The sequence below is a fragment of the Genypterus blacodes genome, unplaced genomic scaffold (genome assembly GCF_046128005.1).
Source record: "Genypterus blacodes isolate CSIRO-AG114 ecotype Tasmania unplaced genomic scaffold, CSIRO-AGI_Gbla_v1 ptg000058l_1, whole genome shotgun sequence".
Classification (NCBI taxonomy): Eukaryota; Metazoa; Chordata; class Actinopteri; order Ophidiiformes; family Ophidiidae; genus Genypterus; species Genypterus blacodes.
This window is the reverse complement of record NW_027466870.1, coordinates 277,647-305,511: the sequence shown is the minus strand read 5'-3', so window position 1 is coordinate 305,511 and position 27,865 is coordinate 277,647. Positions and strand designations below refer to the sequence as shown.

General features: G+C 42.0%; 2 protein-coding genes across 3 annotated transcripts in view; one reads left to right on the top strand and one right to left on the bottom strand.

Annotated features, from left to right (window-relative positions):
• Positions 1-672: 672 nt before the first annotated feature.
• Positions 673-12,222, bottom strand: tm6sf2b (transmembrane 6 superfamily member 2b). Its single transcript, XM_076153492.1, has 11 exons — positions 12,129-12,222; positions 11,784-11,905; positions 9,947-10,050; positions 7,335-7,432; positions 6,335-6,438; positions 5,683-5,765; positions 5,220-5,344; positions 4,522-4,623; positions 4,163-4,255; positions 1,613-1,732; positions 673-936 (listed from the first exon to the last, which is right to left on the bottom strand). Exons 2-11 carry the CDS (start codon positions 11,861-11,863, stop codon positions 700-702), a joined length of 1,146 nt encoding a protein of 381 aa, XP_076009607.1. The 5' UTR covers positions 11,864-11,905; positions 12,129-12,222; the 3' UTR covers positions 673-699.
• A 2,211-nt stretch (positions 12,223-14,433) lies between these two features.
• The window catches only part of sbno2b (strawberry notch homolog 2b), a 51,689-nt gene continuing 38,257 nt past the window's right edge, over positions 14,434-27,865 (top strand). For both annotated transcript variants that reach the window (XM_076153405.1, XM_076153404.1), the window contains exons 1-2: positions 14,434-14,598; positions 26,773-26,989. In XM_076153405.1, coding sequence (XP_076009520.1) covers positions 26,882-26,989 — 108 coding nt within the window. In that variant the 5' untranslated portion in view covers positions 14,434-14,598; positions 26,773-26,881. The remainder of the gene's footprint in view (positions 14,599-26,772; positions 26,990-27,865) is intronic.

The window sequence follows — 27,865 nt, the reverse complement described above, 5'->3', positions numbered from 1 at the left end:
TTTTAAAGGCCACATCGTCTGGCAGGTAAACAGCAGAGTGACAAGAGTTGATGTAGAAGTAGACATTCCCTTCCACATGCTGGCTTTGTCTCGCCACTCTGCTTTGAATAATTAACGATCTATGGTACCTTCAGCGCTGTACTCAATATGAAGTTGTGAGGTTACTGTTAAATTCACCCCCATGTTGTCATTTTGCACATGACTTTGGACATACAGTGGCACATTTCTAAACAAACAATTTAAGTTCAAGTCGTACTTTTTATATTGATATACTTTGTTGACCCCCTTGTGGAAATTCGCTCCCTGGCATTTGACCAATCCAATTTGGATCCAGGTCTTCAGTTAAGTGCTTGGTCAAGAGTGGCAACATTAACCCAACACATATTTTGATGGTGGAGGAAATCAACGATGACACAGGGAGAAATCCAACCCATTACCTTTGAAGCATTGTGCCACCACAGTCTCCTATCCAACTTCTGACAAGGCTCTGCCCTGCTTAGCTTGTGAGATCAGAGCAGTATGGCTGTAAGGAAATTGAAGGACAGAAAAATTAATCTAGTTGCTATTTGCGTGCAAAGCAACGATGCTACCAGTTGAGGTAGACACCTGGGTGTAAACAATAAGCACTGAAACCAAAGATGGGTAAAATAAGCTTTTATTTTTGTATGTTGAAACATTGTTTAAGAAGACAGAGCATTATCATTTGTCTTTGTACTTGGTGTCTTTCTCCACACTGTTTGGCAGACCTGTCTGCCCAGGAAAGGGAGAGATCTTCAGGAAGAAATATGGGTTACTGTGAACCCGCAGGGCCACAAGGACAGGAGTGGCTGCATAGAGCAAATTAGCCATCAGCACAGACCAGAAAGCACCATCGGGGATATGAAAGGGAGCCATGGTGCGAGGATGGAGGGATGCCCCTACATGGGCCCACTGGCACTGAGAGGAGACAGACAGCAACATCAGGATTAGACTGATAAAGAGACTTTTTTTTAATGAATTGTCACAATGATGGATGCTGTGAAACGTGAACTCAAAGGATCAGCATTTTCATGCAATAATCCAGCATATTGTACATAGCAGCACTGTTTCTGTGCTGTATATGGACAGATGGTACAGTCATCATCATCTGACAGCCCAACGTTTCCCTCCTCACACCCTCCAGAGGAATAATTGAGAGTAAGTTACTCTGTGTCTCTCTTCTGCCGTCAGCATTTACAAAGTAGATAGAAAAAAGACTATCTGGACAGGCACAAGAGCATTTAGATCAACCAAAACTAAATCCCATGGCTGTTCTGCCTTCATGTTAAAGCAGAAAGCGAGGGTGCAATTTGTAGCATCTCATCTAAGAAATGGCTTTAATCAACAGCTTCCTCATCTTGTGGTTTCAATCTACAATGAGATGTAATAGAAGCAAGATCCAGGCTTTTTATTGAATATAATATACCGCTTTAGGGAAATTGTGTTTGGAATAAGAAGCTCAGTACAAGCATATTAAGTGTGGTGTCATGTATGAGACCTCTTCCTACTGAATGGAAACTGTTGATGAAATCTTAATTGAGAGACTCTTTACACTTTATTATTTATGTAATGTTTTTTCTCTGGATGGTCTCACCTGGATTACGGCTCCAGCAAAGAACACACTCCAGTCTGACATCCATGTGCACCCTGGTTTGAGGAGACCATAGACAAATGCACCCAACATGGGCAGTCCATAGAACAGATAATGCAGCATCTGCAAGAACAAGCAGCATCGTGGAGGGTAGTCAGTAGGTCAGTAGGGTCCCCCATTCGTTAGTTTCCATTTTTGTACACACACAATTACATACATGGGTATCTGTGTGGCTTATAGTGATGGTACCTGGACACACATCTATCATATATAATTATTGTAGTAGTTACGGAAGTCTATTGTGTAGAAGTTTAATTTAATCAGCCATTTTATAACTAAAGTCGCTAATGGCACAATTTCCTGCCTCATATGATCTGCATTGTTTTATTAGTAGACTAAATGGTCAGAAACTTAATTTATTTGGGATTTATGGATTTATTGATGTGGCTGAGTCCTTGGTCTATAATCCAGCAAATCCGATTCTGGATACAGTGAGAACTAATAAAGTGGAAATTCCTTACTGTCCATCATTGTCTCTCAAACTTATCGGCCCCTGACCAACATAGCACCTCAGCTACTCACACTGAATACAGATGAGGGCTGAGTATAATCATAAATACACTGAAAGTCACTCAATATGAGCCCAAGTCTCGCTCCCTTTTATTTAACTTTGACATGAAATATATATTTGAGGCTGGGAAAGTTTTCCAAATGTAAACAAAGCAACACTGCAGTAAAAATGTAATAAAAAGTTTGTCAAAAGCAAAAGCAATCTTCTTTAAGGTGCAAAGCAGTGTATGAGGTGTACTATGCATTGATACAATATAGTGTAACCTGAGGATTACTGTAGTATTTTAAGCAATAGCATGAATGTACTTGAAATAGATGTGAAATTGATGCAATTTTTAGAGCCCATATAATTACTGATGAACTATGGCTTATCGATCTTTTCGCTAACACCTGGACAATGTTCATTCAATATATTCAAAGTATTTAGATTACCATGCTACCTAAAGCGCATAATGAGTTACATTCGCTGGCTAGCTAGCATGCTAACTGGCAATTTTCACTAGTGAGCGATGAAATTAGCGTATACTTTGCTTTTAAGGTAGCAAACCCTTTTTTCAATAGAAATCTCTTTCTCTGTTGCTTTAAATGAAGCTGATTACAGCTATTATTCCACATTAAATGCGAAGAAAAGCAGTGAGCTGAAGAGCTAAAGAGCTGAGTCATAATTCTCTACGGGTTTGTTACCACAGAGGATCTTTCACATTGACTGCAGTCATTTGTTACAGTTACTACATTGTTAATGTAGGTTTAAGTATTACAGTACACAGTGCATTCACACATGTTTAATTATTGATGTATTTTGCAGACAGCATTTACTCTTATAGATGATGTAATGTTTTTGTAGAGTTTCAAAGTCTCAGTGGTTCCAACTGCTTCATAATACTGAAACTCTAGCATCTAATTTCTATACTCATGTTGAACGTGAGTAAACTCTTAATCTGCAAAATACCTTTATGCTACATTTGTCTGATACTTGTACTTGAATAAAACTATACAAATACTGAGGTGAAAGTTAATACTCAATCGAAGTACTTCAAAATTGTGGAGAGCTTGTTCAAGGGTCATTACTCAGACTCTCTCGACCTTCAACTGAGAATATCTGGTGCATGAAAATGCGTTTTCCACTTTATAAAAGCCTGAAATTACACCACTGAATGGCTTCTTTTCATTCTCAGCCTGAGGTCTGGATGAATTGTAATGAGTTGAGATCAGACTCTGTAAGCCAATCATACTGTATGTGCCCTTCAGCTTTCTGATTAAATGTGTTTTTGTGCTACCACATCTGACACATATGGTTTATTATCATTAATAATTCAATTAGTTGGTGGGTGCAGAACCAACGCAAGCACATGTTAGCCAAAGGTAGACACATATAGCATGACAATGAACACAGATTAAAAAAAAACTATTAACCAAGATGCTGCATACACATGCACACAAACACACACTCCTCCCACCCAGTGAGATGCTGATGGGGGGCTTTGGACAAAAGATTATCTAATCAAGGTCTCAGCGTGTGGTTCGCCTGTCTGATCAATGATTTGCAATTGGGCTGCAGGCTCTACAAGGTCTTTAGATAACCTACCGACCTTCCTTTGTACATTTAATAAAATACAACAAAACCACACTGTACATGATCATGATGAAGACATAAAATGAACGCAGCCACAGTAACAATCTGCTCGGAACGGTTTAAACAAATGAGAGGGACGAGGACGTACTGGCCTCTCACTCTGCACTGATTGTTGCTGTAATGATGAAAAATGTCAGTGTAATCAGCTGTGAGAGATACACAGAGAAGTAAGATCAGTAGATCAGAGTATTATCTATTAAAATATAGAGGTGTTGTAGGGTTGGATTGTTAAAAACAGAATGAAGAGGAACATTTAGAGTGGTGATGATGCGGCAAACAGGGAGGCCGACTTTGACCGAGAGCAAGAGAGATAGAGGAGAAGAAAGGTAGAGCGAGAGAGAAGGACCCACCATAACCCTGGGGTAGCCCACGGGATCCTTAAGGTAGGGCTCATACTGCCTGAGGTAGATGGAACAGGCTTCTAGTGGAGAGTCCAGAGCCACCTATGGCAACATATTACCATTACCATTTACTGCAATCCAATACAACAACACCATAAAGTAGAGCTTCTACAGGTAATATTTATGACATGGATATTGTAGGATTACAAGTATTTATATACTCAACAATGCCATGAGTGCCTTCATAGTATCATATACAATGAGGATGTAATTTTGCTAAAACAACAATTTTGCTACAACATTCCACTACAGGCTTGTCCTGAACTCTGTCCATAAATAGAAACCAATGTTCATTCTGCTTTACTCACCAAGCCTCTGAGGATGGTGAAGGCCATGGCAGCCAACAGCAGCAGGACCAGGATCAGATCCAAGGGACGCCAGATCAGCCTCATGCTCTGAGCCTGCTGGGCCTATGGGGAGAGAACTCAGAGCTTGTTGTGGACTCACAGTTTAATCTCCTTCACGGGACCTATGTTATCAATAACTGAGTGGAAGAGAGTGAGGCTTCGGTAAATCCAAGACCAAATGTATTACAGTGTGAATCAAGAGATGTTCAAAGATCCTCTTCCAATATGAAGCTTGAACAGGATTTATCTGGTGCCTATTCCAAATCTTCTCTCTATTTGAGAGTCAGCTGCATTCAAGACAATCTGTTGAATTAATCATGTAAAACAAATAAGAAAAGCACAAATCTGTTCTGAAGTAGTGAACATACTGTAATTTGGCAAATTCAAGCAATTGTCATCAAATCTAGGTGAACATGCTGCACAGGCAGCTGTCAGGCTGACAACATCACTAAAAATGTCAGAAATAAAATGTTACCTGTCATCAACTATCGCAGGAGAATGGAAAGATACGTATGCCATATATTTATCTATCAAAATACCATAGGGGTAAAAAAAAAAACAGATTAATTGATCAAATAAGCTGATATCATGAAATGTATGTTGTTATGTTAGACTGGCATACATTTTCTTTTGTTTACCCAGGCCTACATTCAACCTACATTGTATCCCCCAATTAGTGGTCTGTCCTTGGCTCTGGTGAATAGTGTGATGGCTCCCCACACTGGCATCAATAGGAAGAGAAAGTTGAGCCAGAAAACTGGACGGATTTGGGATCCGTATTTACCTGGCAGAGAGACAAAGAAGAAGAGCGACAAAGAGACTTTTAGCCATCGATTTGTGGTTGAAACATAGAGAGCACACATCTCTGCATGTCGCTCTGTAAATAAACACTCTCACTCTCACACACACTCTTAAGTAGGTAGTTTGAAACAACAACAGATGCTGGAAGTCTATTCTCTGCTTTCTTCTGTGGGTTGCAATGGCAAACAGGGCATTGAATGGTTGTGTATTTTGTTGGCAGTGTGAACTGTGACAATGATGGTACACGGCAGTGCAGATGTTCACTTGATTAAAGCCTGTCATCAGGGGACTGCTGGAGGGGGAATAGAGCATGAGGCTCACCTGCCACTATTCCAGCAATAAACACACTCATGTTAGCACACAAAGAGCCGGCCCAGAACAAGCCAAGGGTGCGGTAAGGTTTCCTAGGAGAAAAGCCAAAACACATAGTAGATAAGGCATTAATATAATACAAATATCTTAATAGATATAATCCTACATGCTGTAGGGCAGTAAGTCCAAAAGCTTCAAACACATCATACATATTGATGTAATACCAAGCCCTGTGCAGTTTCTCCCAGTGGAAAAAGCTGACATGTTAGAATAGAGGATCTAATTTCCGTGATAGTGCCTGGCCCGAGGCAGGGCTCACTTTAAACTCTTGAACTCACTGACAGCACCGTATTGGCTAACTGACTCTGGAGAACCTGGTCTCTTTTAGAATGTGGAATCATTCAGGCCACTGTGTGGATTGTGTGTGATGAATGAACCCAATAACGCCAAGTGGAAAATGCTGTTTGATAAATTTGTATTTCTCTCTAAAAACAGAATCGTACATCAGAAATTATCAGATCGGAAGCTTGTCAGTGTGTTACAGTATGTGTTTGTTTATCTCAGTTCATAAAAACAACATGCTACCTGTACAATATAGCATCATTACTTATTGATTAAATGTGTGTTTTCTTGACATTTCTTGCCTTGTATTTACACCCACCTTTCTGTTATCCGGCTGATCATCACCAGGTACATGATAAAATGGGCTATTCCATCCCAATAGCACATCATGATTGCATAGGCTGTTCCCAAGTAAGGCTCTCCCTAGAACACAGACATCATATGCACTCACAGTACAGTACTCGGGGTGTCTATAACAGGTACAGTGTCTCTGACTCAGGGATCCCTGGGCCTCTTGCAGTATAATGACACATAATGAGTAGAGCCCAGAGCTTTTCAAGGAGCTTTTTTCTTTAAAGATTATTGCATGTGATTATTGCACCCCAAAGGAAAATGCTCAGACAGGAACAATAAGATGGATTAGGGAGGGACAACTGCTCTTCATCAAGAGGATGGATTCAAGGGCGGTACTGTATCTATGAGCTACACGATAAAAATCCCACATTCTGGGGAAACTGTATAAAGTTGCATCAATGGGAGTGATGGAATGTCTAGTATCTAACATATGGAATATAATAAGCACGTGGGTAGTGTAGATGTGTCTGATACTATTCTGTGCATCACAAAACAATGCAGTGGTAAAGAGTGTTCTTTTGCCATATCATAGATGTTACCACCTCCCACATACACATTCAACATAGAGAAACTGTGCCAAAATAAACAGCAGCTACAATTCATTGATACCTATTTATATTATTAAGAATGTGAACTTCTTAATTTTTCTTCTTAACATTTGCAAGACCTTATTTACAGCATTATAGCTTTTTCCAGTGTGCATAGGGGATTTCTGAGTGCCTTACTTCAATGTGCTGATTCAGTAGACATGCAGCACTTATATATTGCAGTCAGAAATGAGCACACAGTGAGCGAAACTGTGAAGAGAGCAAAAACACTCCCAAACTGCTCCAGAGGGCTAAAAAGGAAAACAGACTGAAGACTGAAGACTGAAAGAGTTTGCTTAAGACTGAATGAAAAACCTGTTTTAATGAATTAGTTCTCTCAAAATGGAAATGATTCCGTTCTAAAAATAAGAAGCCTACCGTTTTCCGGTAGAATTCCATAAAGCCAGAGATAATGCCATCATATTCCAAAGCACTCGTCAGGTCAATGACACAAGTGAAGGAAAACTCAGCAAAAACTGCAAAGGAAAACAGAAATCAATAAAGAGAATAAACTGGTGGGTGTTTGCCTGACAGTTGAACCTGAAGTGCTATGATGTTAAACATCAATATAAGTTCAAATAATAATACGGATAATAATGATTAATTGAATGTTGAGTTTCTTTGACAGCTGAAAGCCTTCAGACTCACAAAGGACCTAGTTGCAGAATTCAGCAAAAGTAACTTTAAGACGTTGTACAATCTGCTTCAAATACAAGTAAATCAAATAAAAAATGACAAGAATGGAACCTCACATCTCCTGAAATCCCATCTTATTGTATGTATCCTCTGTCTATGCCTTTCTGCAGCATATACACAAGCTCAGCTATTTCCCTTCAAACACATGATAATTGATTTTGTGAACAGAGTGGGGATTCTGATGCCTTGCAGCAGTGAGTCCTTGGTGAACTGCCACGAGAGCTGAGCAGAGCTGAAAGACTATTTACACAAACAAGAAATTGTAGCTCTCAGTATGGAGTCAAATGAACATACAGTATGAGCATGGGACAAAGTGAAACAGGCCCTTCATCTACCCAACACCACAAACAACAAGCAAACTTGGCAAATGTTTGCAGGAAATTGTAGAGATCGTTTCAACATCGCTGACATCGAAGCCGCTTGACTAGAGCGTCCCATTTGCGAAACGCGTCCAAGAAATCTGCTCCTCCTTCAATGAATTTTTAGGGCACAACTCTGTCCTCTTCCTGGCCTTTTATTTCCCAGAAACCTATTCGATCAAAAGAAAACTATAATCTACGATGGTGATATTTGTATGCAGATAGATAAATGATTTCAATGTCCGTTGTAAAAGTTGATTTAAGCGCCTCTTTTGTTTTATTTTTATGGATAAGAACGGAATATACAGGAACCTAATGCCTGTACATCACAACATAAATGCTAACCGTGGCAAAAAATGTTGTTTTGAGTGCATAAATCCAGGGTTTTATTTGCTATTCTGTTTCTGGTGCAATAGTTTACATTTATTGTTTAGCTTTGTTTTCCAAAATAAGAAAAGTATATTAAAGTAGCATTGTTCTGAAAGCAGACCTTTCAGAACAATGTGCATGTACTCAGTAAGTAAGTCATTTTCAGACTTTCTTTGAAAGTGAATGCATTATAGCATTAAGAACCTTAAAGTATTATCTAGCATACTTTGAAAAGGGCAAACTTGTTCATGTCAGGAGATTAGGTTTTAAGCATTGCTAAGACTATTGCAGTGCTTTTCAGATGTGGCAATCTCATATTTGAATAATGAATGGACCCCAAACATGTCATAAAAGCCCTTCTGATTTACATGGATGACGTTGGGTGACCCAGGTCATAACAAGTAATCACCAATCCACAGTATAACAGCCCACATTGCAGTTTTGGGCAACAGCAATCAGTTTACAAGCATATAAATGTATTGGCAAAGGAGCGTCCTCTTGTCAATCTTAGGCAGTTGTGTGACCCACTGATGTCTGTCGTAAACGTTCTTAGTACAAAACATAAAATGGATTTACTGTGTGCTGTGATATGAGTTGGTACCACAGCTTAAAACTTCACTAAGTGTACTTCCCAAACTCATTGCACATACATATCGACAGGCATACAAGTCATGTATGCACAGCACAAAAACACATACACACACTGCACCTCTCCTGTGTACCAGTTTCTCAGTAATCCCCTGATAAACAAGTTTATCAAAGACATCTAACAGGTGAGACAGCAGGGGGATTATGCTTCTCTATCATGGAGTGACCATCTGCAGCCCTGGTCCCAATGTTACCATTCTCTTTTAAAGTTGGCATGGGCTCTGGGTGTATCACCATATTTTCCTTCCACTGACTACATCAGCTAAAGCACCATCTTTGAGGGCTGTTGCTAGAAATGAAGAACAAAGTTTGACCCATTGCGAAACACAGGTCTATCATAAGGTGGTGTGGGAATGCTTAATTGCCACTGAAAAGAGAATGTATTAAGAGTATTAAGAATGGAATTATGGAGTGACTCATCCTGCAATAGGAATGACATTACAGGGGAACTGCAATTATGGATTCTGCTCCTGTGTGACCGTTTTTAAATTACAGGCCCCTTTTGGTGCCACAGTGTTCCTGGACTACATCTTTTAAAAAAAGGAATCAAATAATAGCCACAAGTTCGAGTAAGTGCAATGACGGTCTTCAGCCCACAGAGCCAAGTATCAATTATCATGCATGCCTGCCAAATGAGGACATTTATTTAGAGAGGTGCTGTGTAACAGGTTTTGGATCAGTCATGCCGTAGAAACGTCCAGGCCCAGCTTTTCCCTGAGCCTGATCAGTTTAAGCAGCTTTCAACATATCATGTGAAATCACAATGAATACGATTCAGGTTTTATTATTCTCTCACATGAAGCAAGTGCAATTTCAGGAAATCCCTTTCTTGGCATTTGGAATCCGGTCCAGCACAATGCACAGTCTTTATTCATCGTTCAGTATAGTCTGTGTGGAATTGAGGAATATGTACTTTACCAAAGAATAAGACGTCTTTAGGTGGGTTGGGACGGGTGATGAGAAAGTAGAGCAGGAACACAACCACCAGCACGGCGACACCAATCTCCAAGATCACGTAAGGCCTGTGGAACCAGAGGGTCTTTAATTGTTGTGTATGAAAGGTTCACAACACATGGTTTATGTTAAATGCAGCCTCACTGATGATGCCCTGCACTTTTAGACAGCAATCTCCCTCCGATTTTCTGCTCCATTCTCTTTTCTAATTAGTTTTTCCCATGGAAGTTCAGTGCTAAATTAGTGAACGATGATGAATGGGAAGTCAGGGGGAATGGTAATCATGCAACACCCCAAGTAAGTAACAGGAGAAATAATGCAAAGGTGTGAGGGGAGAGGTAGGGATGGAGTGGGTAGCAGAGGATCCAGAGAGAGAGAGAGAGGGAGAGAGAGGTACTGCTTGTGAGGTAATTAGTGATTGCTGGGAATGCGACTGTGTCACATTTACGCCTGTCATCTGCAGAAATGTCACGGTGCTCTGGCTTAAACAACAGATTGTAGATGGTGTATCAACTCATATTGCAGAGAGAGAGAGAGAGAGAGAGAGAGAGAGAGAGAGAGAGAGAGAGAGAGAGAGAGAGAGAGAGATAGATAGATAGATAGATAGATAGATAGATAGATAGATAGATAGATAGATAGATAGATAGATAGATAGATAGATAGATAGATAGATAGATAGATAGATAGATAGATATAATTTTGCTATACTATGTTGGTTTGTTATACTGCAACATTCCCTATCTCATACTGCTCTGGCTTTATGTCTACCAGTGGCTTTTGAAGCGAAAGCCTTACAAAGATTTAATCAATCACAGGCAGAGGAGTAGGAAGCAGCAGGGTAAGGGCATGTTAGTTCAGCACTGGCCTGCATGTTTGCTGGTCAAAGGTAGCGCCGCCTCGCAGTGGGAAAGATGAATGTGCCCGAGGTATCTCCCAGTAAACAACATTACTTCCTTGGAAGCTTGCGACATGTGCACACACGAGGCAAACAAATGCTGTGCTACGGGAAGCTCCCTCGCTACCTTTCCAATTCAGCACAACACCAAGATTTATGCACACAATCCTGCTTGTTGAGCACACAGCATATTGTATGTCAGGAGCAATTTATCAAATTTCTTCAGTGCAGTCTGTATTGATTGTCAGTGTCCACACACTCAAAAAAAAATGCCAGCAGAGATTTTCACGCTTGAGGAGTGTAAGTCTGTCGGAAATGAGAAATGGTAAAGCTGTGAGAGGAGAAGAACAAATGTTACCACGCACTCTGAACTACAACCTACTGCTGCCCATATCCCCTGCCTGTTGTACTTTCACAGGATTAAAACTAGAACAGAGTAAACAGGTATACACATAAGCCTTTAACGAGTACACATTCATTTTTGCTCTACGCTCATTCTCTTGCCACATTAAAAAGTCTATGGGTTTCATTCTGTCAAGGATTTAACAAAGCTTAAGACAGACAGTAAACACATTCTGCAAACTGATCTCAGGTTATTAGCTGTACTAATCATGACTGAGGATTTATGAGTTATTTACTATCCAATACACAAAGGAACATGGCTTCAGTTTTGAACTTACACACTGCCCTCAAGTGGTAATAAACTGTACTGTCTGTCATCTCATGATTCCATAGTGAGATTCATCTACATTATGCAGCATATTATAATAATTATGATGATTTAGCCATGAAGCTTATATTATAGTAGAACAACAATAATGTATGTGTCTTTTTTGTTTGGAATTTCTTTGTTGAAATTTGAACCTCAACATGTAGGCTAAAAGAATTCAGAATTTTCCAACTTACTCTTGAAACTCTGGAACGGTGTTCATGGTATAAAGGATTCCGAGAGCAGAGAATGAAAACAGAAAGACAAAAGTCTCCATCTTTTCATATGTTGTCCAATCCTTCTCCCTGTAGATTCACTGCTGAAAATAAAACAGTTAACAGTATTTAAAGTCAGTATTAATCTATTCCGGCAAAACTGTCTGTAAAAAAAACTACAAAGCAAAGGAATGAAAGAGCAACAAATAAATAAAATCTACCCAGCGTATGATATGAATGACTACTGTCAACTTAAACACAAATGTCTAACATTATACTTAAAGGTTGAAAAGAATAGAATGGAAAAGAAGCAGAGCGAGTTCTTACCGCCTGGCTTCTCTTTTGGTGGATTAATCCAATTACAGCTGGCCTGAGGCAGACATGGCCTTTACTTGGGAATTAATGCAGTGGAGACAAAGAAGCTTTGGGGAAAGTTGTGCAATTTAGTTTTCTCAGAGATTAACATAAGTCGTATTAGAGGATAGGCCAACATTCCACTTTATGAAGTACCTCATTTCAATACATACTGACTCCTATTCTTGAATGGTGTTTTTTTTGCTACTTCTTGTATATCAAGCTTGAGTGACAAGAATGCCATAATGTGAAGCCTTTTTTCCTCTTGCCCCTGAAAGAACATGCATCTATCATATAGTTCTTGTGCTTAAACTCAAAACACAACCTGATGAACTACAGTATCTGAATACACACAAAGTTTGAGTTCTCTTGTAGACCAAATTACTTTCTTTTAATAGAATTGACCATCATTTGCATGGAACATTGGCATACATAATTTGCACCCTTGACAAATAGCAAACCATCTGATATTGCACATACAGTATTAGAGCGGCATTATGTTTTGGCTTATTCCGAGCCCTTTGCTATCTATCTGTCTCTCTCTCTCACACACACACACACACATTCTGACATCACAGAGGAAAATAGTATAAACTTTGCGTAGCAGCTCCTTATAACAATGTGTCAGTGTTACGCCCCTGAAAACATAATCATGAGTGATGAGGTTATGTTTCCTCAATTAGAACTTAATATAACTATAACACACAGTGTATCACCTTTTAATTGTCACACCAATACTCCTATCACGAATGATGTCACAGTTGTTAACGGCATCACGAATGATGTCACAGTTGTTAATGGCATTATTCGTGTTGTCATATGAATAACACCACAGTTGACGCACACACACACCACTTGAATAGAGAAGTTCATACATTTTACACAAATACATTTCAGCTTCACAGAGCTGAATCAATCATTATTATACACATCTTTGGCATGTCTTTGTCACTCACACCTTTATTAGTCCCACACAGGGATTCCAGTCATGATCAAAACTGTTCAGAGGGAAACTATGTATGGTTGTATTTTGTCTGGGTGCAATGTAATCTGTGAGAATTACTGCATGCAATTTTTTATTATTATTATCTGATTATTAATATTTCTTTTTGTACACCAAAATCTAACCCAGTTCAACTCAAGCGTTTGCAGATTGTCTCCAGCAGGGGGCATCAAACTCAAACCTAAAGAGCAGCCATCTTTATGAGAAGGGAACATACAGTACATATAATACTAACAAAAAAATGTACTGTATACCAGCTTTACCAAGCATTACGCAATAAATGAGTGTATGACAAGTGATAGTTGTCAATTGTTGCTTTGTTGAATCAACTCTAGTGGAGCAAAGCAGATGAAGATGAAAATACCTGAAAATCTCCTCACTGAAGAGCAAACATGCATTCAGGTGAGCTGCAAACAATGTGCATTCATCATCATCATCATCATCACCTACTTTCTGTACCCTATCATCAATCTCCACCTTGTTGAATCAGAACAAAACAACAGTGTCAGGCAGGGGAACACAAAGCACAAAACCTGGCAGTGTCTTTCAGCACTACTTTGCACTCACGGGCTCATGCACATCATGCACACACACACACACACCTCATCGCCCTCCTTTGTTGGGAAAAGGGCGACTGATATACCAGGAAAGCAGTGGCAGTGTGTGTTTGCTGGAAAGCACTGGAGCTCTTCCAGCTCTCTCGTTCAATAAATTAGATCAGATGGGATGCCAACATGAGACAGCAACTTGGTGGAGAATGAATGCAAACTGTTTAACGTATAAAGCAAAATACTCTTTCAAACTCTTATCTGGTGTCTGCTAGGAAGTATTGGAAGTGATTTGCTTCTAAAATGAGATGCTGTGCATGGTAATGTCCAATAAAACACATTTGGTGGCAGTCACATAGGCGGTGAAAGAATAGGTCAAGCATGACAAAAATGTTTTAATTCTATTTTCCGTTTCTTTATTAATATATTGTTTGTTTCAACTCACTAATGCTTTCCATTTATGATTCTTATTGAGAAGTATATTTGCTATTACTGTTTATTAGGCCTGCTATTATTTCTATTACTATTACGTATTATGATTTAGTCATAATAGTTGTATTAATATTAGTAAAATGTCCAAATCCAAATGTGCAAATTGCGTAGACTAAATGACATGGAATGGCATCATTAGTTGACAGATTCGCTTGATGATCTATTTCTGGTTTGCTTTTTCCAGCTCCGTAATCAACATACGGCTCCGTGTGTGTGACGACAGCGGCGGAAATATCTGCTCGCTATTCAAAATGGCACCGTCTCAATCAGGAAGTGGGGGAAACAACTAGGGAGAATAAGTTGGATAAAATTCCTTATTTCCGTTACTTTGACGCGAGCCTTGGTTCAAATCGACCCTGTGAGCGCGGAGTCCGGATTGAGATTAAGAAACGCAACGACGGTGAGTGGAATTCGAGGGATTATTGTGGAAAAGACGAGCGACACATCGGCAGCTGCCTCATAACAAGACGCGTCCAGGGGAGCCTCTCCTAGGAAGCACACGTTTTAAAGCCCAGGCTGCACCGGAGCTCGGGCGGCTGCCTGCTCGACGCTACGGATAAACTTCGAATTAGTCGAGGTCGAGTTGAGTTTGGGCTTCTTTTTGTTAAATAAAACGGCGTTTCTTCTTGGTCGAGTAACCGTGTAACCCCGCAGCGGAAGGGCAGCTGCTGGTTACATTGTTAGGATACCGTATCGAACTTGCCTTAATAATGTGTCGCATCTTAACATTATCGTGCTACATTCTGGGTTTTTTACTGGTTTATTTAAACACTAACTGAATACACACTGTGGTCATCTGCCCAATGTTTCCCTTTTTTAACAAACGTTATAGAGAAATAATACAGTTATCGTGATAGTTAGCCAAGACGGAAAACGAACGTCCCCAAAGTCGGAACACATCTACTAGCTTATGCTAACCTAGCTAGCATATTTAGCTATCGGAACTAGATTTTCTACCACCAAACTACAGGATATTTATATATATTTCGTCGTCTGTGATTATGTAAAAACGAACTTATGTAAGCAGATTTGTTCGTGTGTCGTTTTCGAACGGCTTTCGTGTGCCAAGTGGTCGTTTGACGATTCGTCGTATCGGTTTAACGTCGGAGCTTCGGTTGCTCTCCTTTGTGCTGTGGAGCCCTGAACCTTTCTCACAGGAGGCCACATTTACTCAAGCACGCAAACTTTACCACTTCATGCGTTATTGATTGTGTATAAATGTCACATTAAGTCCACGATTATGTGAATTAATTATGAAAACAGTCGAACACAATGAAGGGACGACGGAGTTCGAAACGAGTTACGCTGTTGTAAAGTTGGCGTGTTTGTAAAATCACACGGCATGTTAAGTTATTTTAGTTTTACTATAATTATGGCTTTACTTCCAAGGCTAAAGGGATAGTTAACATCATCTTGTAGGAGTTCTTTGTAATAAAAATAAACTTTGGGCATCTGTTAGAGTAGTGGTGTCGTGGTAGTTACTGTATAATATGAAAGTGATGCAGCATCCATCTCTTGTAATTACAATTGTATGCTATATTTACTGTGTATTTGAGTGTGTACTCATTATCACTGTACTAAGTCGATTTGACTGAAGTGTCTGTGGGGGCTTCTTGTATTTTGGGAAACAAATAAGTGTATGACCTAAAAATGTTGGAACGGTGCGACGCTCAAACCAAACATCTTTGGACGTTTTGTGGAGATTGAGAAGAATAGAATCTTGCCCGGGAGGAAACAAACAGAGCTCCCACTAAGCGCTTTCCTCTCGCTCTTTTTCTTTCCTGCAATTTTCACTATTTAGTTTCCAGTGTCTGTGTTGCCTGCAGCCAAGGCTAGTCGAGCCTAACGCAAGCCTTGACATAGGTTGCCATGGTGGCTGGCTATTTTTCCAATTATGTCATTTCCCCTTTGTTGAAGGATACTATTGGTGATTGTGAAGTGAATGGCACGCCGTGTTTCTCCAGTCAGCTTCCGCCTAGTTGGGTGCCCTTAACCCTTGTGATATGGTCAATGGCCTTGGTGTCATTTGCTATCAAATCCCTCTTGCAGTTTGATCTCTCTCCCTTCCAGCGTAGACGTTTATAGCAGCAGACATTCTATTCGAGGCTAAAGCAGAAATACAGGCAAAACCACAACCCCTGCCTCTGTCCACTCCCCCCATCTGTCCACAGCCTAAAGCACCAGGACTATATGATCAATAGATGCCTGTTCTCTCTGGGGCAAGAGGAAACATGGCTTCAGTTTATGGCGTTATTTTTACTCAAGAGTTCAGAAGCAGGGGCCATTTTAATCAAAAGCACACCATTCAAACCTAGCCTTGACAACAGCCCACTATTCTCTTCGTTTCTGCATTGCAATTTTGGTGTCATGTTTGATAACCAGCTATCATTTCAATTGCATATCAGCATTACTTCAACGTCTTTCTTCCATCTACATAATATTGCAAAACCACTTGCAAGACTATTCATGTCACTGTCAGATGCCCTGAAATTAGTCCATGGGTTTGCCACCTCAAGGATTGATTACTGTTACTCAATTTTCTTTGGTCTCCTATGAAATGTCATCAGCAGACACATTGCCATTCTCTAGAACTTACACCAGCCTCATGTTTGTTCTTGTATTGATTATAAAATCCTCACACTGGCTGAGAAAAGCAATTTGCAGTTCTACGCCCATTTTGTGACCTTATTCAGGCTCACACTCCCTTCTGCTCACTTCGCTCAGCTAGTTTTGCTAATCTGCAATCCCCGTAGGTTGCAGAAAGCCGTGGGTGACTGAGCCTTCTGCAGTCTTTCCGGGCCCTGGAATGTTCTACCAGATGAACTCAAAAACACACCCGATCTTATTAGTTTTAAGACACTTCTTCACACCCACACAATTTATGTAGACCGTGTTTGTTACTACTTTTCCAGTTTTGTTTTGCTTTTGCTTGTTACCTTTTTAAGCCCCAGTGTGCCTGGACATTTTATAATTAATGTTCTCTATACCTTCTTGTTTGTATTCCTGTACCTTTCAAGCTGTAGTGCTTTGGGTTTTAGAAGCTTTATGATAGAAAATACTCGATTTGCATGGTAGTCAGCAAGACAACAGAGTTCCAAAGTAAATTGATGTGTGTTTTGAAGATTTGTTGTGTAAATTGTTGTGTGTGTGTGTGTGCCAAGGAAATTGTAGCTCAATTTCTTTGTACTTGTTTTTATTTAGATATTGTCTTCAGATTGCCTTTGTTTGTCAGCCATGACCCTTATACCCCTGGCTGGCCTGCTGGCTGTAACTTTATGTTGTGGCGTGCTCCATTCTCCCTCTCTCTGCCTATTTGCTAGCACTGCTTTTCTCCCCTCTCCAATTGGTGCCAGTGATAAATCTTATTTATGGCCTGTGGGTTGATTGGAGTGAGTGAAAAATGTGGAGTGGAGGAGGGTGGGACCAGTGGTAGTAAGGTGGAGGAGGGGCGACAGGGCTAGCTCACACACTTGGATCAGATCTCAGAATTTGTGCTCCATTCGATGATGTGTTACAATTGGCATGGATGTTAATCAGAAATGAGGAAATGGACAATCGTGGGAATATGTGGCTGTAGTGTTCCTGTCCATGTAAAATGGCAGAATGTGGCCTTTTCTGATGAGCTGATTGAGTATCCTAAGCCCCATCTAGCATCCAGACCTGCAGGCTATGTGGATCTCTCCCAAGCCACATACTGTAAGAGCTCTTTAAGAGATGACTGAAGTGTAGGAGGCCATGTTGCATTTCTCAATGCTTTGCCTCATGGTTGTCTGTGGAAAAAGCATGTCAACAGCCTTCAAAGAAAAGAACACACAGTCATTTTGAAACCATCCACCAAAGGAAAAGACAGTGATATCAGTGTCCACATTGATGGATGACTTTGAATATTTGTGCCTCAATTTCCTTTAGCTTGGATGCACCGTATAAGCAGCTCTGCCTGATAAACATGGGAAGTAGAACAAAGAAAATCATGTGTGGGAGGGCTGCCATACATGTCAGTAATATCGGTGGTGACATAGACTTGTATTTCTGAAAGACCTGTCAAGCTGTTAGACCTGAGCTGAAGCCTTGCAATATTCCCTTGTCAAGTCATTTACACAAGACAAGGACACGAGACATGGAACATGTCAGGCTGCGTGTTACATTGTTGACTGTTCTGTGGTGTGTGCAAGTTAATTGCTTGTCCTACATTGACCTTTTTCTCTGCGCTAACTGTTCAACAGCGATCTTGACACGAAACCTCTTTTCCCCCTGATGGTTTGCCTTTCCACATAAACTTCACAACAAGCTCTCAAAGGGCATTAATGATATTTGCACGCAGCGTAAAGGCTAAATGTATGTTTTAAGTATGATACTTCGGGCTTCGTATCTGGCACATCATTAGTGAGACAGAAAGTCATCGCTTCACTATATGTCACTCCAGGCTCGCCGTCTTTAAATGTTTAGTCACTACAGGGTCAAACCTAATGACAAATGCCCACGAGAACTTACCAGAGCCACATTTGTTTTGACTTCATTACTTAGCCAGATCAACCGTCAAATATTTACAAACTATTCCTTTCATTTACACGAAGTACAGCGTCATTATGTCACAAGACCACCCTGCAGGCATTTAAAGTTGATACTGAAAACGACTCAAAACCACATATTTAAATACTACGTAGTGGTAGCATACATAAAAGTGTACTCAACAGATGAGCCCAGCTCAGGCTGTGAGTAATATAGTGCATGTGTGTATGGAGCCATTAACCGTGTAATGCGACTGTAGTTTCCACTTTTTCTATAAATCCTGTAGCCCTGACACAAAGATGATGAGAATGAGACGATAGGCAATGGGGATGCTGGAGCAGGGAGAGCAACAAGTTGTAAATGCCGCGTATTTGTTTGCAGTTGCTTTGGGGACTTGCCTTGAACTGGTGGTGTTATCTAAAAGGAATATATCCTGCCTGTCTGTCACAGGAGGCCTCAGTTGAACCAAATCCATCAGCCAAGCGCAGAGAAAACTGAGCAGAGGTCAGGAGAGGTGAGTAGTAAAGACAAACATCGAACGGACGGACACAGACGCGTTCCTGCACTCTAAGCATGGGGTGCAATATGCAACACTGCTGCCGGAGAACTGAGGTCCAGCTGAGGATTACAGCACCGTCTAGATTGGGGAGCAGTAGGGCAGCGTTCATAAAAACCAAGCCTGTCAAGTGAATATCAGAGTTAATGCAAGAAGTGGAAGAAGATTGGATTGTTTTGCTCTACTTCCTAATCGGCTGCTGCAGGTGTATCCTAAATATGGCTCCTGTGTGCATCACTAGGTTTTGACAATTTAATTGCAGCTGTATTTATATATGGACCACTTTCTGGCAGTGAGGTCAAACGATGAGTAATCTTGTAGCGCCTCTTTTAAAAACCTACTCACTCTACGTCACGCCGGCCGGTTCATCGGCCCAGATCTTTGTTTCCTTCACTTTTGTCCTATGCTGACGGCGTTTGCCTGGTATGAAGACTGAATAATCATGGCTGAGAGGGGTCAAAGGGCGAGGCAGGAGGCAGCAAGCCAGCGTTCTTAAATCAGCAGCAGAATCCACATGACACACCAGGCGAGCGGCTGTTGAGAGGCAGACGGCAAATGCTGGGTGAGAAGAAAGAGGGACATAGAGAAAGAATAGAATGTGGCCAGGGACGGACAGAGAGAGAGAATTTGAGTGGCTGAATGTTGGGAATAGTTGAGAGGTGTATTTCTGGAAAGATCAGAGAAGATAGTTCTCTGTCATTTATTATTGTATTTACAGTGATGTGATTGTTAGTTTTGATCCAGTGCCAGAACAGAACAGAGTATAATCAAACATATGTCCCAAGTTGACTTTATATTTAGCTGCAGTAGTAATATTTCTGTCCCATTAATGTGATTTAGTATGCAAACTTTGTCAAACGTGGCAAGTAGAATCACACACATACAGTATACTGTCCTTCATGAAATAAGTACACATTACATTACATTACGATCATTTAGCAGTTGCTTTTATCCAAAGCGACTTACATTACATTACCACCCATTACAGAGGGGGGAGCAACTGGGGGTGCGGTGCCTTGCGCAGGGGCACCTCGGCAGGGACTCGAACGTGCAACCCTCTGGTTCTTAGGCGAGGCTCTACCCACTAAGCCACTGCCTGCCTGTACACAGGCTCTCTACATGCGGCAATCGGGGAAAACAAACTCCCCGTCACCCGACGTCACTGGTGCACTTAATGTGACGCAACTAAAACCAAATTTCACAAGAATCAGCCACGTCCAGCTTTTTTGGATTCAGTCAATAGTTTGCATAGACGCGTGTGGAAAACAGAGAGACGCACATAGCCAGGGCATGTCATCATCCCTCTGTTCAGAGGAAATAAGATGACAGAGGAACGGGCCAAACAGCCAGCTAAGTGGATTGTCTCTTTGATGTAGTCGGCCTTTGATCTATTTTGGGTGGGTGGTTGTTGCGGCTGGAGGAGTAGATGAGTTGACTCCAAGATGGGTGTCATCAAGCCAGCGTAAACGATTGTTTGCGATCCTCTGCTCGGCGCCCTCCGCCTCTGTTCCACTGCTGCTCTGCTTGTTTTCACCCATCACCCAACTCTCTGCCCTCACCTTGTGTAACAGGTTCACATTCTTTGGAGCCACAGAGAGATGCAAACAGACATGGCTGCAGGGCAAGGATGCACGCCAGACTTTGTTTTCCCATTTCGCATCACGAGAACATCACATAGTTTAGACGGGAAGAATGCTCCAGCTTTCTCGAGGTTACGATACAGGTGCAACTTTTCATCATTCCTCCCAGCCGAGTTCTGCCACTCCAGAACCTCCCCCGCTCACACCTTGCTTTTCTCCGTGTAACAAACAGATCCAGCGAGCCACGAGAGCTCCATCAAATGCCTCCTTAAAAGATAAATCACCTTAACGTCTCGTTCAGCTGGTGTCCGTTGGCACAATGATATTTATCATCGTGGGAATATGCTGCTGAATGGCCACTCAGACCAGGCTGGCGAGGGTGTAAGAACAATGACGAGCTGCGTAGAAGTAATTGTTTGAACCTGGTCTTTCAGTCGGTGCAAATCATTTCAATGACTAGCCTGTTTGTTTAGCGTGTTGATGCATATTAGTTACGGCGAAATGCAATAACAACGGCTTCTCTATTCCCAATTTATTTCCCTTTCCCAACTTTTTTTAAGGCAGCAGATTCAGGTTACATAGGCATCTGATCACTACTTCCTGTCAGTTGTCCCACAGGGTTTGACACGGGTCCTTTATGGAAATCTCTACAGCGTGAAATGAAATTTGTTTGTTGAAAGAGGAGCAGGAATAGATAGGTAGGTAATGTCTGGCTTTCCATGAATGTGCTTAAGGGTGTTGATTGCGTGCACGTGTGTGTGCGCATGTGCACGGAGGCAAACAGGCCTATTGTGTCAAAAAAGGTGCTGATTAATAATGCATGCTGTTTTGAATGACAGAGGCCCTGTGTTTCCCTGGGAAGTAACTTGTTCCTTTTATGAATATTTCATCACAGCAGCTAATGAATCCAGTTGGTCTCAGCAATCATAACCAACTAAGAGCCCCCTCACTGCTCTTGGCTATGGCAGCACGGACCTGATCACTTCTAATCTGATTACTGGGGATGTTGATAGGCTCTGATTAGTGATGAGTGACTGTTGGGCATAGGGTTGGATGGCTGCTGTTAGTGTTGAACACAGGGCATCAACAGATTGGCACGACTTGAGAAAATGGGAGCGAGTCCCGACCGCATTTGGACGTGTGCCGCATACGGTGCAGCTCCACACATCATGTCTCCTGCTGGTTTTGCTTTCCTGAGCCTTTCCATCTAGGCCACAAGGTACCGACTCTGTCAAGGTGCTTAATGAAGCCGAAGGAGAGCTACGTGTTGCATTTCCTCTGTGCCTTAAGAAGGATTTGGTGCCGGGCCCACAGAGAGAGCAGTGAGTAAATGTGTGTGACCGCCAGTGGAGGAATGCATGCAAGGTGTGGCGAGGCCATGATTTCAAACAGGATAAAGGGACGAGGTTCAAAGAATGAACATAATACCCCTGATTTATGTCTGCTGTGGAACAGAACAGACGAGTCTTTACCCCTCCATCTGCTGCCAACAAGGAAATTAAGTCATTGTGGAAGCACAAAGGAAAGCGTGACAATTATTTTGCTCCTGTGTTGAATTACAAAATTGTTAGTGTTTAGCCCTGACCTTTCTTTCTTTATTTAACACTGCCCTTGCTAAAGAATAGAAAATATTTCTACGTACGACATCACCTTCATGCCTACAGTGTGTGTTTGTTTTTGCAAATTAAAAGATAAAGCGAACTGCGTACCTGATGCCATTGTACTGCTTATGGATTCAAAAGTACTTGTAAATGTGTATTTGTGTGTTTGTGTGGCAGCACACATGCACAGCAGCGTGGTTGTCCTCCTCGTGAGCCTTAACACCATGACTTAGTGGCTTAAGGAAGTCACACTTTCCTGGATGATCCCCATGTGCTCCGTCTCTAAGGCCACCATACAGTCATCCACAACACCCCGCCCCCCCCCCCCCCCCCCCCCCCCCCCCCAGCCCCCCACACACACACACACACACACACACACACACACACACACACACACCCAATGTGTTTGCAAGCACATGTAGACTGTGAGAAACAACACACACATCTCTTTTTTCTGAAGTGTCAGGGCCATGTTGCTTGTTCACCTCTGCCTGCCTGGCTGGCAAACGGGCACAGTGAGTCACACAGCCAATGGGAACAAGCCGGCCTAGAATGTGGCCACTACACAGGAAACGCTCTTTTCTTAAACACAACAAAGTCTCCAGGCCCCCCTCAATCCCCAAATCAATCGCACATCAGTCTACACATGTTTTTTAACATCTTGGTCTTCAGTGTTTTGGTCTGTCTGACTTTTTCCATGAAGATTTTACAATCGCGTGAAATGGCCTGAACTTCCTACAGTTAGATTTTGCATCAGGCCACCCAGAGAGAGAGATAGATAGGGAGAGAGAGAGGGAGGACAGGGGGAGTGCACGGAACCCAGCAGTAACCTCCAAAGTAATTAACAGATTGCAAAAGTCAGTCAGCCTCTCCCCCCCCCTCTCTCTCTCTCTCTCCATTTTGAGTGTTAATTGCTGCTCTCCACTAAGCATTTTGTATGTGATCTCTTTCTCTTAATGAACTCCCTTGTGATTCGCTCTTGCCACCAAACTATGCACGTTTCAGTTTCCCTTTTCGTAAAACCTGTTCTGGACTTCTTCTCCCCAGTGATGGGTTTTCTTCATCATTACCTCTTTGTCTCTGCGGAGGTGAGGACTGGCAGAGAGTTTTTGCTGCTTTCCAGTAATGAGCGGCCTTACTGGAAGGGGACATCTGGGACCACTCTTCTAATGATCAGTATTGATTATCCCGAGAGACTTTGCTGGAGGGCTTGGGGAGGAGGGTGTTGGGGAAGAGGGGACTGGAAGACAGACAGGTTTTTGTTGCTAAGAGACAGGCGCTGTCACGTTTCTGTTGGTTGACATGACTTCAGGGTAGATAAGGCTTTGCCTGAAGAAGGTGGAGTAAAGGTATTGAGCTTAAAAAAAGAAACATCTAATCCTAGGATTTGGGAAGAAGAAGATGTGGCTGCGTTGTTTCAGTTTGCATGAAGAGCGAGTGTGTGTCCGCTGGAGCTAATATAAGGACCAAGACTATAGTCATTTGTCACACTGCCAAAATTCCTCGGGAATTTAACGGCAGATAACCCACACTCTATGCACACATGTACACACCCCTTGCAGGCGATTCTGTCAACCTTTCACCGCTTGAGCTCCTCAAGGCTGAAGGCCACAGTATGCTTCACCCAACACCCCGGAGGTGGAAGCCTCCTTTCCAAAGCCAATTTAAGAGATGCCTGTTAGACAGGATTGTAAACTCTCCAGCTCCACCGCTCTGCACGCAGAGGCAGCATACTCTGATTAAGATGTTTATATGCATGAATAAATCAATGAACAATCACATAATCAATGTTTGTTAGTCAGAGTAAGCATAGTTTGATTTGTGCTAATTTCTATCGCCCTTCAGTCAATCCTTTGACACCGTGGATTAACTACCAAATAATGATTCTTCTTTTGGGTCACACTCCCTCTATATATATACTGTTTATTACTGCTCTTGATCCAGCTGTTGTATAATGTATAAATGTCATTTAAATGTCAGTCATGTTGAACAAATTTGCCATGTCTTTGAGAAGGACAGTTGTGTTCAGGTCAGATAACGCACGTGGACTCGGATCAGATCGACCACGAATGGACATCTAACCTACATCAGCGCTTCAGCCTGAAAGGGCAATAAGTGTATTCCCAGACTACCATGGGCTCATTTAGCCTTGTTGAGCTTTGACTAAAGATGAGCTCCTGGGCTCTTACCTAAGGAGCCTCACAAGGCCTCCATTCACCCCCCTCGGCTGCTGGACCTTGCTTTTCTAGCCCTCATCCAGTCATCGGCGGCTGCAGTTTCACCGCACGTATTCAGACAATATCTATTTTTCTGGCTTCCCGTATATTTCCTAAAGGATCTCCTGCCTAGAAAGTACCCGGGACGGTTCACTGCAACACAACACCCACACGAAACGAGTCGACCCGTTCAAACAGCATCATATTCACTGCTCTCGAGTAAAATGAGAAATGCGAGCATATTGGTCAGGTCTCTGTCCCGCTCTCACTTTCACGTGCACGTACTGGAACACACAAAGGCCCCTCTTATTTAGAACCCTCATGAACTCTTATTAGGATTTATTGCCTCAGGTTTGTCGCTAGCGAACACGACTGGCCCTATGTTCCAGTTTGGGGGTGAAATGGAGGAAAGAATGAAGGAAGGGAGCGGGGAAGGAACGCATCAGTTTGATTAGTTTGGGGTGAGGTAGTGTGACTGACTTTACACAGACATGCATTGTGCGGAGCTGTGAGGTTGGATTTATTCGCCAGTCAAACCTGGGGAGGGCTCAGGGAGATTTGTGAGTGTTTCTTAAGCTTTAATGTGCCGTGACTACAACACATAAATAAATGCACTCATGCAAGTCACGCTCATGCTACTTTTATGTATGATATGAATTTCCCAGTTATGTGTTACCAGGAGGGAGGTTCTTGGCACGCGCCTGAGTGTTTACATGAGTGTGAATGGAGAGAGACAGACTGGAGGTGCTAACTGATCCTCAATGAGTCAGGCATTTGTTATCTACTGACCTTCAAGATGAACATTATTTGTTTTCATCTTGGGCTAGGAGTTATTTTCTCAGTGTAAACGTCTGCGCTGGTTTTGAACGTGGTATCTGATAACCGTTGCGCCACACTTCTTGCCCAAACCTGAGAGTTTCACTTTCAGTTACAAAGAGGTCAAGGCTCATAATGCTGTAAAATTATTTTTAAGTCTTGAGGAAAAGTCATTAGGAAAAGTCATTAGAACACCAAGAGACTCGTTGTGCTGCGACGTTGCTGTGCGTTTGTATGTATTGTACTGCAGAGTTTGCAAATACAAAAGGTCTTGTGACTGCATGTCACTCTTCCCTAAATTCCATTAATCAGTAGGTGTAACTGCTGATTTCCACCACTTCTGCTGTATGATGGAGCAAATGAATAATAAGGTGGAACACGAGCGTGTCAGCAGTTCACGTCAACCAAAGGTATCCAGCTTGATTCATGGTCCCCATGTTGTTAAAATCTGCTGCCACTGGGTATTTGCACATAATAATAAGAGTGATAAATAGAGGCTGACGCTTTGGACTTCAATCTGTTATGAACACGTTTTCAAAATGAAACAATCGTCTAGTCTACAGCCACAAAGACTAAATTGAACCCCCCGTGACACCAATTAGATATTCTAATGTCAAATATTGCTTCTCCCATTATAAATCATCATATAGCGCTTATCCCTGTTCTCCAGCCCAGGCTGTTGACTGTTTGTACGCCCCCTGCTGTGAGTGTAATGAGTTATCTGATGCGTGCGGAACCTTCACTGATGTCAGATGTCATCCAGCTAATGAGGCCTGTCAATCAATAAATATTAAATTCACTCTATGCATTATAAATAAGAGCCGGGTTCACAGTCTGCCTGGTGACAAGTGTGACTGGAATGCCAAGAGGTCAAAGTCAGCAGAAATGGTTGTGTTCAGTAAACACAATCTGCAGCCTTGTTAGGTTGAAAACATCCCTGTCAGTGTGAACCATTTTTATTGTGCAATAATAATAATTTGCTTTGTAGCCCAGGCTGATGTAACAGCTCTCTCTCTGGATGTTTACTTCATGCATGAAAGGAGGCATTGCATAAGTGGCATTTCAACAGCTTCACCCTCTCCCAGTTTTAGCAACAATTGTGACATGACTTTCGTGGTATTTTTCGCTTGAACTTGTACTGATTCAGGCCAGGCACACGAGCCTCAGACGTGTAGCATAACCATATCTCCTGGTGTTTACACATTCCTCCTATGAGATTTTGCTTTGTTTTTACCAATGCCCGTCTTATCTGGAGCTGTTCTGATATGGCTTTGCTCTTTCCCTCCCCCTCCCCAGGTCATGGAGAGCTTTTGCCCCTGTTAGACGTACTCACGCGGACACAACCAGGCAGTCGGAGTGTGTGCAGCCCAAGTCAGCTGGTGGTCATGTGCGACGCTGGGATCTGATGCCCACCCTACCCTCAGCGCTGGCCATGGACGGGGAGAACTACCTGCATCCAGAAGGCCCTCAGCTGGACACCAACTTGTTCACTGCGGCCTCCCCTAACATGGAGGTATGTAGGGATGATGTTGTTTCTCTATATGTAATAACTGCAAAACAACATCGTCTGTCAGTGGCGGTTCACACTTGTGGTGCGTAACAGAGAGAAAGTCACACCTTATAAGTTCATTTCCCTTCACATTTTTACGGGTGTCGAGTTACGGTCGGTGTTCAATATCAAATTCGATAAGGGTCAGATCGCCTGGTGAAACATGCCACGACCAGCCGGGAAAATTCTTTGCAGGCAGAAACGCATCACGGACACGCCATCGGTTGGTTTGTCGCACAATTTGTTCACAAAACCTGCAACGACCATCTATATTCCCTCGCAAGTCTCTCACTATCGTCTGCATCAGGGGCCTTTTTAGTATGACGACATTTCACCACAGTTTGTGCTTTGTGCATGTTTGTCATAGCGCAACTGCCATCACTCGCCAGTTGTAACCAAACACACACACACACACGCATACCACCTCATGTACTTTTTCATAGGTTGATGTGTGACACCTCTACAGCAGGACAGTCATTTCCAGATCTATATACACACACTGTGGAGGAAGTGCTTTCGTAGTTGTGGTATCGAGTGCTGCACACAGCTACTTTTTATTTATTTCCAACTGATTAAATGTGTGAAATTCTGGTTTATTTTACAGTGAAACATCGTGCAGCAACGATGTGGGTGGATGTTAACCTGAATTCCATGTACATGTGGTGATATTGAGTGGATTTAGTGACGTGTATTCATAGAAAATGTCATTTTTTAGTGTTAATCTTGCTGAAACATACACCGGGTGATCATTGCCCTCAGTCCAACATTAGAAGAAGGCTCTTGCATTTATGATACTCGCAGTCATATTACATTTTCTTAAACTATTGCATGTCTTCATTT